The sequence below is a fragment of the Xiphophorus hellerii genome, chromosome 8, assembly GCF_003331165.1.
Source record: "Xiphophorus hellerii strain 12219 chromosome 8, Xiphophorus_hellerii-4.1, whole genome shotgun sequence".
In the NCBI taxonomy this organism is placed as follows: Eukaryota; Metazoa; Chordata; class Actinopteri; order Cyprinodontiformes; family Poeciliidae; genus Xiphophorus; species Xiphophorus hellerii.
Genome location: NC_045679.1, coordinates 4,070,948 through 4,090,889, shown reverse-complemented (window position 1 = coordinate 4,090,889; position 19,942 = coordinate 4,070,948). Strand labels below are relative to the sequence as shown.

At 36.3% G+C, this 19,942-nt stretch overlaps 1 protein-coding gene and 2 long non-coding RNA genes across 3 annotated transcripts in view; 2 read left to right on the top strand and 1 right to left on the bottom strand.

Annotated features, from left to right (window-relative positions):
- The window catches only part of LOC116724468 (NACHT, LRR and PYD domains-containing protein 5-like), a 74,744-nt gene that overhangs the window by 43,560 nt on the left and 11,242 nt on the right, over window positions 1-19,942 (top strand). Inside the window, exons 6-7 of the mRNA XM_032570187.1 lie at window positions 3,154-3,327; window positions 3,858-4,031. Of these exons, the coding sequence (XP_032426078.1) occupies window positions 3,154-3,327; window positions 3,858-4,031 (348 nt within the window). The remainder of the gene's footprint in view (window positions 1-3,153; window positions 3,328-3,857; window positions 4,032-19,942) is intronic.
- Window positions 515-17,947, bottom strand: LOC116724645 (uncharacterized). The gene is made up of 3 exons (XR_004340201.1): window positions 17,291-17,947; window positions 13,710-13,712; window positions 515-525 (listed from the first exon to the last, which is right to left on the bottom strand). It is a non-coding gene; the product is annotated as an uncharacterized LOC116724645 (long non-coding RNA).
- On the top strand, window positions 14,530-14,908 carry LOC116724614 (uncharacterized). The gene is made up of 2 exons (XR_004340163.1): window positions 14,530-14,675; window positions 14,756-14,908. It is a non-coding gene; the product is annotated as an uncharacterized LOC116724614 (long non-coding RNA).

Below are 19,942 nucleotides of genomic sequence, written 5' to 3'. Positions count from 1 at the left end.
ATTGTTAAGGCATTTATTTTGATAGAAATCTGCTATTGATGAGGTAAATATATATTCATATTTCAGTTTATTTATCTGTGCATTGTCTCTTCAAAATGTCAAACTGAGGGGTCAAGGAGACAGACTTCCTTCAGCAGCTGGACATAATGTTACATATTCAAGTAGTAAAAGACCCCCTCTTTATGTTAAAATTGAATATGATTCACTTAGTTCCTTATGGAATTGTTTAATTCTATTTCCAGCCTCCTTGTTGCCTGTTCTGTCCTTTAAGACTGGAGGACTATACAATGAACCAGTTCACAACAGAAGGAAACATAAATAGGTGTAAAATATAGGGATGAAATGATTCCTTGAATGATTCGAGTACCTCAAAAATTAAAATTCCTTTAGGAAAATTTACCTGCCTCGAAGCTAAGTTAATTCATGTTTTATTATTTAGCGCATCTTGTTCCAGCCGGAACATTACTTGTGTTGCGCTGAGCTCTGACTTTTGCCTCCGAGTTGTTGACGAATGGTAAGTGTTAGCTGCGTAACGTCCAATTTTCAAGTTCCGCCCATGGGGATTTTATTGATTGATAATAATGACCGGGTTTTCATCGTCTTTGGAGGATCAATAAGCGTCTTTAAAATGACTGACGCAATGCCTGGAGTATGGCAGCCTTTCTCCGGGAGATGCTGGTTCAGAGCGAATGACGGGAAGAGCGTTGTGGGAGTATTTATACATGTGACGTATATTCATATACGGATGAACCGCACAATAAATTTAATATCATCCCAGTCTCAACAAACGGGTGGCAGAGTGCATTGTGATAGTACATGGCTGGTAGATGAGATTCTGAGTGTGATGGATCAAGGGCGTGTAAATATTCCGTATTGCTCCCTGAGATACTTACTTTCATTCCCTGGTTTATTTCCTCCTCTCCACCCCATCTTACATTAGTTTGCTTGCGTGCCCCCCCCCCCACCTCAAGCTTCAGGCAACATTTCCTGCATTCTCAAACCCAAAGCTTGACAGCTATGGGGCAAGGTGAAATTTCATCTACTAAACTGACTGAAGATGAATACATAAACTAAGAGCTGGAGTATAGACATTTTTTCTAAGCATATTTGTGAGCCTACCTCTTTATTATTAAAATGAATATAATTTCAGGTCTTTGTATAACTTTTCTTCAGGTTAAATTAGAAAGTGAACTATTGTTATAGGTTAACTTTCTAAACTATAGAAAACTGTTAGGGAAGCTCAAAAATGAAAAACTGGACTGAAATTGATATGCCATAGTAACACCGATGTTATGCCAGATTTACCAATATTTTATTTTATAGTTTTTTATCTTTTTACTCGATTAATTACAAGAATTAACAGATTACTTGATTACTAAAATACTCGTTTACAACAGCCCTAGTAGAATAAAGTTTTCCGAAAAATATTGTTCGGAAAACAACATTTTGCTGCACATGCAGAGAAGGTCTGATAGAGGAAGAAGAGGGAGAAATGTCTTTAGTCAGTCTGCTGGAAAACATTTAGTTTGAAGCTTAGAATGTAGTTTCCAATTGAAATATTTAGTCTGAAACCGTGGTATTGAGAAATGAATGAATAATATGGTGAAAATGTAACTTGACATTCTGAAAACGCTTCTGTTATGACAGTTAAATCAAATTATTACTGTGGTTTAATCCCACCGGCAAAAATTGTCAGCAGACATTTTTTCTAACTTCTAGAAGCTTTAAATGAATTGTTTGGACTTTTGGCAGCTGCTTAAAGTTTTAAAATAAAATACAAGTGTGTCTACTCTGAGCAATATCAATTTCATGTATCCAGTGTGAAAGGTCACATGACCAGAACTCTTTACTTCCTGTGTGTGACGCTGGACATAAAGACACACACACCTCGCAGCGGCCTGCTCAGCTATAAAGCCATCTGTCCCGCCCACCAATCAACGGCATGATTCTTGCTACACCTGGTGCACAGAGGTGGGAGGGTGAAACACCGTCCCACCACAATCATAAGAAGAGTGTGAGATTCACTGCAGGTGGAGGTTGAGCGGCGCTGCGTCTGTGAAATATTACTACCAGTAGTGAATAGCGGCGGTTCAACAGCGAGAGCAGAACCAAAGTCTTTCACCTCCAGCTCGAAGACTTGAATTATTTTTCTGGTTATTTGTTTAGCTTTCTGACCGTGATGTTAATCTGGGCGAGTGTTGGTAGTTGAGATGCTTTACCTGCTTTACCTGCTGCTCTGGATGTCATTTTGTTCCTGCATTGAGCCTCAATGTAGCCAAACTCCGTCAAATGTTTGTTTTTTAAATATCATATTAGATTTGTTGTGTCGATGCATTTTAACGCGCTTCACCCCCGAGGTAATTTCCCGCCGCAACACGCAAACTTTCTCATTCAGTCTCAGAGCTTTATAAATGCACACGACAGGATTTGTTGCTGCGCAGTGTGACAGAAAGAGAAGATGAGCAGCAGGCTGAGAAGTGAGATAAATGGGATCGGTTTTGGTGATCAGCAACAGGAGAGTGTGATCGGCGATCACCGATCATACACTTATTCACGGAAATCGGCCAATGATGATCGGTGGCCGATCAATCAGCACACCTCTAATTAATTCATAAATATCATGTGTTAGGGAGATCTAAGGACAGAAATGCATGCACTTATTTTGCAGAATAAACTTTGGGATTTAATGAACTGTACAACTTTGCAAACAGCAGCCTATTAAAACAGTAGGATTATTTCACATGGTGCTTAATGTACCTAGGAAACCAAACCATCTACTGGTATTTACTTATTATCGGTATATTGTTTCCTAGTCTGCTGCTAGCGGGTGATGAGTAAAAGAGAGACCGGCTCTATTCATGATGTTACATGTTGAAGCAGTAGAAATTCTCTTCTTTCTATTGAAACTGTCACTGAATTAATGCAGTTCATTGTAGATTTTAATAGTTCTCTTGCCAGCCTCCTTGTTGCCTGTAGTTCAGTTCTTCAAGGCTAAAGTCCCAACTATAGAATAAACCAGTTCAAAATAAAGATATCATAAAGTTTTGAAAAATATGAGGTATTCTTCAATCAGTCCATGAAGAATATTGTTGCCTGGAAAGTAACACATACATTTGATGGATTAATAACAGATGTTTCTCTCTGTCTCCTCAGACTGAGTGGCTGTAACCTCTCAGAGAGAAGCTGTGAAGCTCTGTCCTCAGTTCTCAGCTCCCAGTCCTCCAGTCTCAGAGAACTGGACCTGAGTAACAACAACCTGCAGGATTCAGGAGTGAAGCTTCTCTCTGCTGGACTGAAGAGTCCAAACTGCAACCTGGAAACTCTCAGGTAAAATGTTCTTTATCCTGGAGAAACCAGATTTCTCTCCATTAACTGCTGCTATAGATGATGTAAATGTTATTTCAATAGTAGATTATTAAAATTAAAAATGTCTGACATTGATGTCGCTAAGCATGCTAAGTCTTGACACATAAACTCAGCAGGTTTTCATTTACTCCAGGCTGAAAGAACCAAGAAGAGAGGAATGTAGAAAGGTGGGGATCAGGCTTTAACTGTTAGTGTAACGCTGGACACTTTACAGATTGCTGCATCCTCAATGTACAAAGAAGCATTATTGCAGATTCTTCCTCCAACCAGTTGTTAGACTTTCTTATCCATTTTACAAATGACAAATTTAGATTTTTATTACCTACAGAATAAAAATGAATGAAGTAAAGATTTATTACAATTTTCATGATAATATCATAATTAATATCATTTCTTGAGTGTTTGCCTCCCGTGAAAATGATCAGTTCAAACCTTGTGTTCTACCTCAGTGTTCTCATATTCTCATTATGTGATGAATTGTGTGTCTGCAGCTTATCAGGCTGTTTGGTCTCAGAGGAAGGCTGTGCTTCTCTGGCCTCAGCTCTGACCTCCAACCCCTCCCATCTGAAAGAGTTGGACCTGAGCTACAATCATCCAGGAGACTCAGGAGTGAAGCTGTTGTCGGCTGGACTGAAGGATCCACACTGGAGACTGGAAGCTCTCAGGTATGGAGGAACCTGCTGCAGGAGCAGAGAAGGTCTGATAGAGGAGGAAGAGGGAGAAATGTCTTTAGTCAGTCTGCTGGAAAATATTTAGTTTGAAGCTTAAAATTTATTATGCTAATTCAGTATTTGGCTTGTATTTATTACAGTTAAATTATAAATACTGCTGGTAATTTTGGCTATGTAAGTTTAACTACATATAATTAAAAATTGTAGGAATCTTTCACATGGTGCTGAATGATCCTGGGAAACCGACCCATCTACTGGAACCACAATGACATGGTAGTCAGAGCAGCAGGGGGCCAAATATAGCTCCATGTGGAACCAACAGGTTGGAGAGAGAAAATCAGTTTGAAACTGTTTCCTATCAGAGTTCAGTTTGTCTCTCTGTCTTCACAAACCAGGAGCATCATGGGCTGGGCGGGGCTTCCACTGATGGATCTACTGAGAAAATACAAGGAGCTGATTGGCTGATGAACAGGAAGTTAAAAATATGCAGATAAATGACATAATGAAGCAGAAATTATTGGTATTGAAGAAATTTAAGCTTGGACCAAATGTAGATTTTAGAATAGGTTTAATTGCTTCAGTGACAGGACAAAAGAGGAGGATGAAAAACATCTAGAAAAGATCATCTACATTCAGAGATATAAGTCAAGCAACTAATTGTCATGAAAATAAAAGTCTTCTTGAGTGTTTACGTTTGTTGTCATGAAGTGTCATTCAGTAAATGACACTTTGTCCATCATTCATTAAAAGTTTCATTATTTTCTTTGATTATTGTTGAACTCTTTGTTGAATGTGATGCAGCTTCTCCTTTTTAATGTTTGTATTTCTGGATATTACAGTGAGGCCACAGCAGGTTTTCAGCAGCAGGGCTGTTTAGTGTTTCATTCCTTCATCTGTGTGTGGGAGTGTGGATGGAACAGGTATCCAGGTGTTGTGTCAGAGTTTAGATTGATTGTATTTTAATGCTGATTATTAAATCAGGTTGAGCTTCCAGAAATGTTTCCTTAGTTTCCTGATGTCCTTTTAGGCTTCAGTGAGTTTCTTCAGGTTGTTACTGAGGGATTTCCTTTCTCCTCTCTGTTGGAGCTTTTCCTGTGTTTGGAGAAATGAGTTGTGCTGCAGCAGCACCAACTGTCCTTCCTACATCCACTGCAGTTTGCAATCCAAATGTTGGACTGTTCCTGTCTCAGTGGAGGACAATGTGTGTCTGAGAGACATGTAATGTCCATGTTTGCTGCTGAAAGAGACTGATGGTCTGACCCCCCTCCTCCTTTCAGGGTGGAGCCTGCTGGAGTCCCATTCTTGACAAAAGGTCCATGGAGAATGAGGAGAGGTAAGTGTGTTTTTCATCTGATTCATGACAACAAAGCAGCTCACATTCAACCATCTTCAAACTGTCACATCACTCATTCAGGAGTCATCATCAAAGTGTCAATAAATGATCAATAACTGCAGCTGGATTGTGTTTGTTCTCTCCATCAGATTCCTGTCAACTCACCATCGACACAAACACAGTGAGCAGAAACCTGAAACTGTCTGAAGACAACAGGAAGGTGACACGTGTGGAGGAGATTCAGTCATATCCTGATCATCCAGACAGATTTGATTTTCCTCAACTACTGTGTAGAACTGGTCTGACTGGTCGCTGTTACTGGGAGGTCGAGTGGAGAGGAGATGTTTATATATCAGTGAGTTACAGAAGAATCAGGAGGAAAGGATACATTACAGACTGTGTATTTGGAGAGAATGGTCATTCCTGGAGGCTGAGATGCTCTGATGATCATGGTTACTTTGTCTGGCACAATAACATATTAACTCGTCTCTCCTCCTCCTCTGTCTCTAACAGAGTAGCAGTGTATGTGGACTGGCCTGCTGGCATTCTGTCCTTCTACACAGTTTCCTCTGACTCACTGATCCTCCTCCACACCTTCAACACCACATTCACTGAACCTCTGATTCCTGGATTTGGTTTCTGTTCTGATGGTTCCTCAGTGTTTCTGTGCTGAGTTGAGTCTAAAGAGTCTAAAGATTTTCATCCTGCTAGAAAATCTCTCACTGATTAAAAGATAGTTCAGTCTCTACATGTGTTTCATTCAGAAACATATTTTCATGGATCCAAACTGTTTCTTGGTTAAACTCTTATACACAACCCTGGGATTATTCCAGGATTATAACTGGATCAACTTGTTGATTTTCCGTTTCCAGTCAAATATTCACAATGAATTTCAGGATGTTTTGTTTCTCTCTTGATTTATTTTCCTTTCATTTATCATTCAGATTTCTTTGAATTTACAGCAGTTTTTCTCAATCACTGGACATTTTTTTGTTTCTGTCAACTGATATACAGTGAACCCTCATTTTTCGCGGGGGTTGTGTTCAGAAAAGAACCTGTGATCGGCGAAATCCGTGAAGTAGTTAAATTTATTTTTTACAATTATTATACAGCATAATTAAATATTCTACACCAAAGAACAAATCCTATTTTCAGGCCTAAGCATTTTTTTAACAAATATATCGCATTCTTACAAATAACTACAGTAAAATAATAATTTTAATCATCAATACAAAGTACAGTAGGACAAATTGTGACTCGCGTATTTCACTGTTCCTCTGACTGTGACGCTGCATCCTGACTCCGCTCTCTAGTGTCTTTTTCTTCTGAAGCCTGAGGTGCTGGTGTGATTTTTCAGAAGAACAAAGTTATCGGTAGTTGCTGTAGCTGTTTTTTTTTTTTTCTGGGCAAAAATATTTGCCCAAATTTGCCAACCTGCAATATGTATATTTAAATACCGCAACGTTATTGGCACACAAGTAGAGAAGAAGCGCGGAGACTGTTTAGCCAATCAGGACGCAGAACACAATGCACTGTGAAAAAAATTGACACAAAAAAATCTGCGAAGCAGCGAAGCCATGAAAGGTGAACAGCTTTATAGCTTTATATTCTAAAATTTGTCTTGGATTCAAATAATATTTTTTGTATATTTACTGCAGTTTTACTTCATGTGTTTTAATGAACAATAAACACATTTTATTCTGAATTTTATTAATTTGCTGCTCATCCTGTTGTGTTCCTGAAAGAAATGGTGATTGTCATGTTATTATCAATTTGGTCATAAAAAGTTAATATTTATACAAAGACAGCCTTCAAACCTGACCCAGTTCCACTGGTTCTGTCAGGAGGAATGGACCAGAACTGCAACAACCTCTCATGAGAACCTTGTGGAGGAAAACCTAATATTTGACAAAGTCAGACAGTTTAATGGAAATTTTATCAAAACCTGAGGAGATAAAATTCAGATTTACTGGAGGTTATCTAGAGTACTGGGTCCTAAATGTTTTTATTTTATACAAATGATATTTACAATGAATCTAACTGGTTCACATTTACTTTATTTGCTGATGGTTCTACATTATGCAGCTCTGGGATGTTTTTAGAAACTTCTCAGTTTAATGGACCCACCATGTTGGAGACCATTAAATACAAGCATTGAAGAAATTTTATGGCAAAAAATAAAATATCACTGATTTATGGCAAAAGAAAAGATTTGATATTTAGTAACAAGAAAATAAAAAGTGATGTGAAGCTCGTGATAATACTGAAATAAAATGAGTGAATAAAATCTGATTGTTGCAAATGGTAATAAACCACAAATTGGAAGGATCATCTTGACAAAATGTTTTTGACATTTAAAGCTAAAATGTAAAAAAAACTTCTGCAATATTGAATAAATAGAACTATTTTCTAAATAAATCACTTTATATGTTAAATTGTTGCTTAATGTTTCCATACAATTAGAGTGAAGATCTGGTGAACCTTTTATAAATCCAACACAAATTCTCCAGAAGAAACCGATCTGAATTAAAGCTGCGCTGGTTATTTTCATCCAGCTAATTCAAATTCAATTCAAAAATACTTAATTGATCCCAAAGAGAAATTAAATGTTGTAACTCATAAATTCAAAGTCTTCAAAGGTTTATTGTAGATCATGATGGCTGTTGGTAGGTAAGATCTCTTAACCCTTTCATGCATTGATTATGATTTTTTTTTAAAGTCAGTTTTATTTTTTCAAAATGTTTTTGATTTTCTTAAGACATAAAATTGGTGTAAAAAAAGTTTCTAGGATTTATCCAAATGTCCACTCAGGTGGACAAAATGCGCTTTCATTTTTTACTAATGAAATGCTGTATATCATAATGTGAATATATTTTGACATTAGTTAACAGAATGTATAAAAATAAAACTGCATTCAGCTCTCATCATAGTCTAATGTTCACTACTACATCACTTTATTCACTTACTTTCATTAAACCGTTTGATCTCATTTTATTATTATTTTGGCTCCTCTTAGACAGTATGATATTATTGTGGACATTTTAAATTTTACAAAACTAACAATATTGAACATGACAGTTTTCTGTAAGATGACAGTTCAGTCTCTTCGTTTATAAACCTATAAAAATGCAAATGTATCTTGTATGAAAATGTTCAAAGCACTGAGGTTGCAAACAACACATTGGATGAAAATGTATTTAGTTTTTTGTGTGTGCAGGCTGGTTCAATGCATGTTGATATTTTTGGTATCAGTGATGTATGGCCAGTGTTCTCCAGGCCTCAGCCTGATCTCATGTGGTGCCTTAGACCAGTGGTGTCCAAAGTCTGTCCTGGAGGGCCGGCATCCTGCATGTTTTAGTTCTCTCCCTGATTCAACAAACCTGGACCAAATGATGGCTCATTAGAAGGCCTAAGCAGGACACTGACATGCTAAGGAGGAAGTTACAACCAGGCAGAAAACTAGACCATGCAGGATGTTCCTAGAGACATCACTGCCTTACTCACCAGTCTGAGTTTTGATGGTGATGGGATGAGACTGGCACACTTGAGCTGCCGGAAGAATCCTCATTTATTATCACACAAGCTACAGATGCCTTGAAATTCAAAAGATTCATCGTCTCCAAGAAGTAAAAAAACACTTAGTATCATGTCAAGATGAAGACCTGCTCTGATGATCAATACATTCTTGACCTTGGGTGTCTGAGGTATGACGAGTTTCCATATTCATTCCTGGAAATGTCTCCAGTTCCTGTTCTGCTAAGGCCACATTTTCTTTTCTGGTTTGACATTCATACTGGTTTATATTCTGTCATTTGCTGCATCTTCAGTTATTTCATGTCCCTCAACATCTTGATTTACCTCAGTGTCCAAAGGTTCTTCATCATCTTCATCTCTGTCACCACTCCTGCCACTGGCCAGCAAAGTATAAAAACGTTACTTCTTAATGGAAACAATGGAAATTTTTTCCTTTCAAAATCTTCAAGTTAAAAACTAAAATATAGGTCCGTGCTTTCACAGCCAAAATACTTGCTGGAAATGGTACAGTTTGTAGAACTATAGTCACAGTAATGATATCAATACCTGCAAAAATATTGCCACTGATGCATGATGTCCACTCTAGTGGACAAGTGATTAGTTGTAATTTTCTCCGAATACAAAGTTGTTATTTGGATAATACATCAGTATTATTATCTGTAGGGATTACTTTACATATAGGAGAAGGAAATACTGGATATTACTGATTTGTCCAGCATTCTTTTCTCTGTTTGCCATAGTTGGATTTAACTAAATTTTTTTGTACTTTAGGTGGATGGCCAGTAGATGGCAGTGTATTGTATGATGCACTAATGTTCACTTTAGTGGTCTGTGTGCATTTATAATAGAAAAACATACAGTATATACATATAAGAAAATAGCTGTCCACTGTAGTGACTGCAACACATGGAAGGTAAAATACTACTTACAGTGCATACTTTAAAATTGTATTATTTAGTTGAATCAGAAGAGCATTGACAATGTACAAAGCCTATAATAAACTCATTTTGTGGTGTATATATTATTACGTAATAATAATAATAATGTATTTGCATTATGTTATGGGATGCTGGTCTGTCCACTGAATCCTTCACCTGCCGGTTCATTGCACTTTAGATAGTGGGACATTTTGATGAGCTCTGGGTTCCCCAATGATCTCATCCAGTACTTACTCCATGTCGACTTTCTTCTCATATTTAGGTTTGGTTTTCAGGTAGGTTGTCTCAGAATGCTTATTTTATCTCTTATTATCTCTTATTTTAGTCTGGCTCACCAAGATTATGTCACACACATGACAACAGATACACTTATTTTGTAATTTTATTTTTATATGTTTTTCTTAGTGTGGACCTAATACTATGTTGTAGAAAATAAAACTGACATTAAGATATAATTTTCTACATATTTCTTATCTAAAAATTAAAATCTTTACATATGTGGAATACAAGATGTTAGCTTTGTTAGCTAATCTGTTTAAGGTGACAACTATGATATGAATAATTCTTTATATCTTGATTGAGGCACGTTTATTCCTCCATACAGTATTTTTCCTCCATCTGAAGAGTTTTTTGTTGGTTTGCCAATAATATAAAGTTATAATTTAAACTAAAGATTGTTGCTTCAAAACAAGATATCTAATCACTTTTGCTATAAAGAACAACACTAAATAAAAACAACTCATCAGCTTTCATGCGGTCTCGATCCACTATCCTTACATTTGGAAAGTTGTTGCCATGGCGACTCCAGTCGAGACGTGGAGATTTGGTTTCCTGCAGGAGATTAAAGCCGAACACAGACTGGAGGAAACGCTCACAGTTCTTAGTGGAAACAGACTTTACTCAATTAACAGCAGTAATGTTTACATTTATTATTACTTCTCTTAATGGACCAAATTCCTGATGTTTCCAACTGATTTTAGTTTTTAAAGTTGTAAATAATGAGTCTGGAACAAGCTGCCACCTCTCTGCTGCTTGATCTGACTCTGACTTTAAATGAAACACCTCCGCAAAACGTAAGTTCATCCTGTGAAATTCTTGCTTGGTCGTCTTATGCGAATTTGCGGTTTTCACAATAAAAAATGTGAAAGTGTTGCTTTAATTTTGTGTTTAATCATTAAAGCACTAAACTTTGCTTCTAGTTATTGATATTTAAACTGAACAGTTTTGTGTTAACGTGTAATTTAACTTTGATTAGAAGATTAAAATTTGGAAAAGGTTATTTACATTTGAAACCAGATAAAAAATACACACATTTATTTTCTCACTAGAAACTATTTATAATAAGAACTACATCTTGCCTTTAAAAAGCTAACAAAAACATACTGAAAATATAGATTGCAACATTCTTTGTTTTAACTGACAGCCATCTTGCTAGGCAGTTGCTATGACAACATAAACAAACCACAACAATGCTAGTACATTACATCTATTACTCATTTACAATTTTGAGTCTTTAGCCTGATATTAACAACGAGGCTTAATCAATCCAAACCAACTTTCAACAAGATTTATAAATCAATAGTTTTAGTTTTTATCTTTTACTTTTCATGTTGTTTACATCGATTTATTATAAATTTTCTTTCACACTCTCTTTTTCCACAATACAAAAGAAAATAAATGTTTCACTAAACAAGCAAAATTAACTTCAAAATGTTTAGATACTGAAAAAAGTTCTATAGATTATCATATATGGCACGTGTGTCAAACTCAAGGCCCGAGGGCCAAATCTGGCCCGCCATAGCTTTTTATGTGGCCCTCTAGACTCCAAATCATAGCAATGGGCCCCTCCAGTTTTTACAAATAACCGAAAAATTCACACAAAAATCAACAGATATTTGTTTTCTGAGTTTATCAACATGTTTTCTGAGTTTATCAACATGTTTTCTGAGTTTATCAACATGTTTTCTGAGTTTATCAACATGTTTTCTCAAAATTGTCCAGAAACATTTGGGTTCAAGTGCCTGCTGTCTCAGCCTGACCTGATGTCAAGTTATAGTCCATGACCGATAGAGCGATTAATAAAAGATCACATTTAACATCATATGTTAGCGCAAATATTGTAAAAAATTCCTTACAGATATCCCCAAATATCTAAAATTTCATTTTGGAAAAAAGTACGGAATACTCTGCGATGGCAGAAGCCAAAAAAAACAAAACTAAAGAGTGAAGACAGTCATGAACATGTCTAATGTTCTGGATTTTGATATTCAGAGGAGAAAGATGAGCAAGAGAGGAAAAGAGGAATCAAACTCATGGAGGTTGTAGCCTCTGTGTACGGGGCGCCAGGCCACGCTCCGTCAAATTTAAAATGTAAAACATTAAAGTTTTATCCCCCATTGACAAACTAGAAAATAGATCCCTTCCCAACCCAATTGGAAAAAACGTGGGCAGCACGGTGGTGCAGCGGTTAGCGCTGCGTCTTCACAGAGACCATCTGTGTGGAGTTTGCATGTTCTCCCCGTGTTTGCGTGGGTTTTCTCCGGGTGCTCCGGTTCCCCCCACATCTCCTAAAACATGTAGGTCAGGTCAGTTGGTCACTGCAAATTGCCCCCAAAGATTTGAAGAAACCCCAAACACATGTGCAGCTTTATTGTTAAACTTTAAAATTAATTGAATTAGCCGTACGTTAGCCCTTTTCCCTTCGCTGCTTTAGCGCCGCAGCAACACTGGGCTCAATTTTTATAGCAACGTATTGATTTAAGAATTAAAATTTCTTCTTTTAATAGTAATGATTTCTGTTTATTTCCACTGTACTTGTGCTTTTATGGTTTGTCCTTTAGTTTACCGTTTCTACTCACTTTTTATATTAAATTGCACTGAATTGTAGCTTTTAAACTGTTTAAATCTGTATTTTAAAGAAGATTAGCAAAAGGATCATGCAGTGGCTTTTTTAGTGCGGCTGTGGCTCGGTGGTAGAGTGGTCGTCTTGTGACCAGAAGGTTGTAAGTTCGATTCCAGCTTCCTCAGCCACATGTTGAGCTGCCCCGGGGCGGGGCACTTAGTGGCAAGTTGCCCTCTAACCTGCATGTCGGTGTAAATGTGACTGTAGTGTGAAGCGCTTTGAGTGGTCAACATGACCAGCAAGGCTCTACACAAGTTCAGTCCATTCACCTGTTTTTCTTTGATAAATCCTGTTTTTCTTTTTATACCAAACATAAAAAGTTGATTTAACAGGTTTGGATTCTTCAGGTTCCAGGATGTTAAATTAAGATTAGAGTTTAATCTGTACATAATATTAGATGATAATTGTAATCATAATTTAATTCTCCGGACCATTAAGAAACCCAAACTTGTTTTATCTGGTTTGTTTGTTATAAGAACAAAACAGGTTTTATAAAAAATAAAAGTTACTGTGTGATCTTTCTGTTAGTCTTTATTTAGAATAACAGATTCAAGGTAGTTTAACAAACTTAACAAAAAAGTGCAATTTAACATGAAAACCTGTAGAAAAGGGAAAAAAGCAGAACAATCCATGAAAGCATGAAAACAGAAAACTTAATCAGAAATCATTTCCATTACAGGAAGAAATCAATTCTTAGATCAATACTTTGTAATAAATATAAAGCTTTTGTGTTGTTGAGCTTATGTGTTGTCTGCTTGTATAAAAGAGAAGAAAAATTGGCTTAGAAATGAATAATTCAGTTATTTTTTAACCAGTATATGGTAAGACAGCAAATTATGTTTTATTTAGGACGTTACTTATAGGTTTTGTTTGTCAACCTGGGTTTAATTCCCAGTCCTGCAGAATCTGCTGCATGTCATTTCCTTCTCTCTCCTCCCAATTTCCTGTTCAACCTGTTAAATAACGGCCTAAAAAACTTTATTAGAGCCTAAAAAACTTTATTAGAGCCTAAAAAACATAAAAAAAATAAATACATAAATTTCACCTCACAAATGGACCAAAAGTCATAATATGCTTAACACCACATTGTGCTCATTTCCTCATTTTAAAAAACAAATTTCTTCCTTTTTCTCTCATTCCTACATAATTAACAAGTTACTTAATATACACACATAAATACACACACACACACATTCTGGGAGTTAAGCTGTCGGGGCTTCATGCCTCTGGTTGGGCCACCCAGTGCAGACAGGTTCTAGGTGAGGAACCAGACCAAGTGCCGCCCAAAGATCCATTATGATGAATGCGACCACTGGAAACAGTGGTTGTACTGGCCGTACATGAGGTCCCACCCTGGAGCCAGGCCTGGGGCCGACCTGAGTGAAGTTGGCCCCCCACCTTCTTCAAATCAGACAAAATGGCCGTCAATTAACTCGACTACATTTGTGCTGGTTTGTGCAGCAAAAATTGTCGTTTGTGCTGCTTTGGCTTTGAAGATATTAATTAAATGTTAAAGGTCAAAAGGTCAACCAGCACCCCCACTTTTATGAAATCAGACAAAATTGGTGTCAAACGTTTTGCACAAACCAGCACAAATAATCAGCATAAAATCATAATTTTGAGTTTTTGCTGTGTAGAAAGTAACTTTTGGCAAACTAGATTTCTAAGATTGTTAACAGTTTTTTATGCAACATACAATTTTTGTTAGAGTAACCATACATAATAATTTAATTAACTTAGTTTGATCCATGAAAAGGAATCAAAATTTCCAACTAAAACTTTGTTTGGTCCATTTTCTGCCTTACCAGGGTCACGGTACGAGTGATCAGACTCTGATCCGGATCCTGGTGAGCCGCTCCGAGGTCGACCTGCAGAAGGTCGTAGAGGAGTACCGGGCAATGTTTGAGAGAACCCTACATGAGGACATCTTGGTAAAATACGTTTCCCAAACTGTTTCTATGTTTACGTTTCAAACCACATCAATAATGTTTCTGATTTTGTTTTTTAACAGAACGACACCAAAGGACATTATCAGAAAGTCCTGCTTGCGTTGTGCGGACCGAGTTAAAACCTCGGCCTCTGAGGAAGCAAAAAATCAGTCAAATTCATGCTCTAATAAAGTTTCTCTTTCCACTATTTGTTTTACTGCTGCTGGTGGAAAAAAATACAAGAAAAAAAACACAAGAAAAATGAAAAAGTTTGCTTATTTATTGTTTGAATTTGAGATTATATCTGGAAAATGTGTTTAAATGGAGACATGTCTGATCCAACATGCCTGCAGGAAGGACATTTTATGGCTAATACTGAGATTAACTGACACAAATTCAATAAAAATACCTTTTTGATCCCAAAGGAAAATTAAATGTTTTAACTGATATTATCCAAGGTTCTTCAGAGTTCACCAGAAACAGACAACCTTCACTTCCTCGACATGAATATGCTTTTTATTCACTATGTAACAGAAGTTTGATGCTTTTTTTGTATTGTGTTGTGTTTTTCTGCAATTATTTAGAAGTTATGGATCCAATTTGATTGAAAAAACAAACAAAACTTGTATTTATGTTCCACATCTCCACTAACATTTAGTGGAGATGTGAAATAGTGAGTTAGCTAAGCCATAATTATGAGATAAAAGGTTTTATTTTCACTAGATTGGCAGAAATCTGTAAAAAGTCACAATTCATCTGTTGTACTAATGATTTAAAAATACTGTTTTTAAACTCAAAGGAGCCGTTTTCTGCATCAAGCCAGCACCTGTGAAGGTAAACTGATTTTTCGAGTACAGCATGAAGAAAAATGTAAGTACATTGATGTTATTTTTCAAATATAACTTTATTTACTGTCACTTACTTTGTTTTGCATAGTAAAAATGTTTTGGCTCAGTGACGGCAATAAAAAATAATCAGTAAAACAGTAGTAATTTAACAATCAATTAAAAAAATAAGGACAAAAAACAATTTTCATGTTTTTATTTGACACAACCAAAATATAAAATGTTATGAAAATGTAACATTTTAAGACAAATCAATAAATATATTAAAATACTAGAATTCTAGCACCCAGCATCTGATTAGATACAGGAGATATTGTTCAGAGTGAGACCTCTCCCCTCTGCGCAGATCCCAGTTCACCTGGCTGCAGTAAACAGAAAGGGGCGGGACTTGACTCTGAAAGAAGAAACTACAAACCAGGTGAGCTGTTATCAGTCTCATTTACTTTCAGTTTAAATTCACATTTTAAGGTGTGGTCCAGTCTGGTTGTTGTATCTCTATTTGTTGTTCAGATTCTCTTCATCAACTCTTTGGATCGTTTGAACAAACTGTAAGTTTGATTCGGGTTTTTTTATCCTACTTGAACTTTGACTTTAGGAATTTTCCTGCTAGTTTTTGCTCTCTGATGTTTAGAAAACATGTTCACTTCTGATTTCAGTTGAAAATTTAATCTCTCTGCTGTTTGAAGGTTAATCTGGAGGATTATTAGATTATTTAGAACTGGAATGATGAACAGCTGATGTTTCTTTGTTTTCTTCTCTGAACAAACTGCTTCATGATTTCATTTCCTGGAATCAAACTCTGGTCTCCACTGTTAAACTCAGAAACAACAGTGTCTTGTTGCTTCTTTTAAAACTAAAATGTTAATGTATATTATTATTATTGATTTTTGATTAATGTTGCTTTATTCAACAGACTTGTGGTCCACAAAGAGATGATACACAACATATAAAAAAACAAGACAAAAAAAAATATATCTTATAAAAGACTTGCATACCAATGTTTCCACAGAGCCGACTGGTATCTTATCTCACTGAGAGTTGCATGTAAAAACATGCCACAATAAGGCTGTTCAATGAGCTGCCTAAACAACACATGAACTTTTATATCAGATTTCTCTCAAATGCCTGGCATGTTCTGACATGTGCGTTACCAAACATCTCACTTGCACTGCTAAGCCTGGGTTTTTTAAGTAGAATTCTCAAAGAGTCATTATAAGCAACCTTAAGCTTCTGCATGCTAGCTTTTTTAAATTTACACCACAAAGGAGCACAGTAAACTTTAAACAGGCTTATTTTTACCTCATCAGTGCACATATGAAATTTCCTCCCCAAAATGTTTACCTGGATATATAACATGCGACACTGCCAATAATTGTCATCATCATCATCATCATCACACAGCTGGTCTGTGATGTAATGACCCAGATATTTAGTTTTGGAGCAGACATTTAACTTTTGGCCTGACAGAAAAAAATCAGGGAAACAAAGTTTTTTGTCTGCTTTAGTCCTTCATACTAGTACAACAGTTTTCTTAGCGCTATACTGCACATCTAATCTCAACCCATAATCAGAGCAGATATTCAGTAACTGCTGAAAACCAGCACTGCTGGGTCAGAGGTTAGCCAGGTCATCAGCTTACATAAAGTGATTGACCAAAGTATCACCGATCATACATCCAGTTTTACAGAGGTTCATTTCTTTTGACAGGTCGTCCAGGTACAAGTTAAACAAGGCAGGTGAAAGAAGCGAACCCTGACGCTCACCGTTACTCACACCAAAGGAAGCAGAGATGTTATTGCCCCATTTTACATGCATTTTCTGGTTAGAATACCAGTAAACCAAAATTCGTATAATAATATCTGGAACACCTCTCTGTTTTAATTTGTCAGATAACTTGCAGTGATTGACACGATGAAAGGCCTTAGAGGCATCAATAAACCAAATAACAAAGATTAATTTTTTCTTAGATATGCTCTTTCTGGCCATAAATACAGAGATCAGTTCCCAACTTGGCTTTGAAACCAAATTGATTATCTGTTGTAATAATAAACTGATTGAGCCTACCAAGCAAGATATTTTTCTAATACTTTATATATCACTTTAACTAAAGCTATTGGTCTGTAGTTATTAAGGCTAATAACCTTACTAGTTTTGTCCTTAATTACCGGCACAAGAGTAACAGATGATAAGGAATTAGGCAACTGCCCATGGGTCATAAACCCAGAGAAACACATTGCAAGCAGCACAGCCACTTATTTCAGATGTTCTGCTGTAATGCTATCAGAACCTGTTGCCTCATTCTCACACAAGTACGATATAACCTGCTGGACTTCACTAGGAGTTATTATAACTGCATCACTCTTAGCAATGTTTACAAAACCATAGGGTTCACTTTTTACACAGTTAAATAAGGCAGAATAGTGCTGTCTCCATAGATCTGCTATAATAATAATAATGATAATTATATTATTATTATTATTATCATTATTATTAATAACAATAATAATACTATAATTATAATAATAATATTTTATTATTATTATTAATATATCATTAATATTAGTATTAATATCAATATATTAATTTTAATTAATTACTAATTAATACTAGTAATTAGTATTAATTACTAATGAATACTAATTAATAGTTTGAATTATTATTATACTAATAATAAACTATTATTAGTATTATATTACTACTACTACTACTAATAATAATAATAATGGTTATTATTATTATTATAAAATAGTACTGTTGAAATGTGTTCAATTCCGTCAGATTATTAAATAGTGAATCTTTGACACTGCAGAAAATCCACTTGTAGAGATTAATAATTACCTAACTAAAATACTTCCTGTTGTTCAGGTTGAATCAGTGAATGTAAATGTTGCTCCATGTCTCCATCTAGTGGACTGATAGTAGAAGTGCAGCAGCTGATGGCAGCTTCCTCTGCCTCTCTGCTGTCTGACTGCATTCACCTGACACTGATATGAAGCAGAGAAGAAGAGCCAATCAGAGGAGGAGCAGCTGATCTTTTTCCAGCTCTAATGATGTAAAGGATGATCAGAGTTGATGTGCAGATGAATGATGTGTGTTTCCTCTGCAGGTGAAGGTAGAAAGTGTGTGTGAGCTGATGTGAATTCAGCAGCATGGATCAGTGTGAGGACAGAGAGGAGGGAGTCCCTCCCTCTAAAACCACTCTGTGTGGGGAAGATGAGAGCCAGAGCAAAGGTCAGAGGTGAGGTCACCATCTCTAACTGTCCACAGCCCTTTTCACACAGCGTTCACTATATCAGGCCAGAACAGACGTGGTGATGAAGCTGCTGCTGCTCCTCTTTGCTGATTAAGTTTTAATCATCATGTTTCTGTCAGGATCCATCAGAGACTCAAACCAGAACCAGAACCAGAACCAGAACCAGAACCCAGCTGTGTGTCCTTTAACAGCGACAGGTCAAGGGATGCAATCATTGACTTTAAATCTCCTGGATCTCCACCATCAGAGAGGTGAGCTGTTTCTAACTGCTGTAACTGTTCTGTTAATATCTGATATTGTGGCCATGTGATGATAACAAGTTCTGTTGGGTTCTGTTGTAATGGGAACAATAGACTGAATATTATTATTATTTTATTTTATTTTAATATGTAATACATCAATGACATTGATGTCTCCATGCTCACATGGTCTAATAATCAATTTAGGAACATTGTATCATGGACTTCATTGGTCTCTATAGGAGCCAAATTTGTGTGTTTTGGGTTTTTGGTTACTAGATGAGACTATGAACTCCAGCATATGAACCAAGAGCTGACAGGTGTTGAACCTGGAAGAGTATACAAGTTTTTGACCGCTGTGGCGGAGTCATTGTTAACGCTGTTGCCATGTATCATGGAATAAATGAATTTATTCACAAATGTTTCATCTGACTGGAAAAAATTCAGAATTTGAACAACAAAGAAGATCTTTGGGATTGACTTTACATGCAATCAACAGGTACAATGTTAGCCGCTCAGCATGTCTTAAAAAAGCAGCAACAGATCAACGTTTAACTAGTTCAGTATTAAATTGGCTAGTATACTGTCAAAAATTCAACAACTCAAAGTGATGCTGTCAAACAGACTAAACAAAGAAATGAATTAAAGATGGCATCAAAGGAAAATAAACCTATGGATGTAAGACCAAAGAGAACTATAGCAACAAACCAGCACCCTGTGGGGGGTCAACATAAAGCCAGTGGAACCCAAATACAATCAAAAGTGCACACACATTTCAAACATAATGAGAATATAACCCAACCATCAAACAGTTTACAATTACCTGGAGAACTTCTTACCATCATGAGCAGACAAACTGAAATCACAGCAGCCTTGGTAAAGCAGCAACAGAGTCTGACTCTCCCACCACGTGACATTCCTGTTTTTGATGGT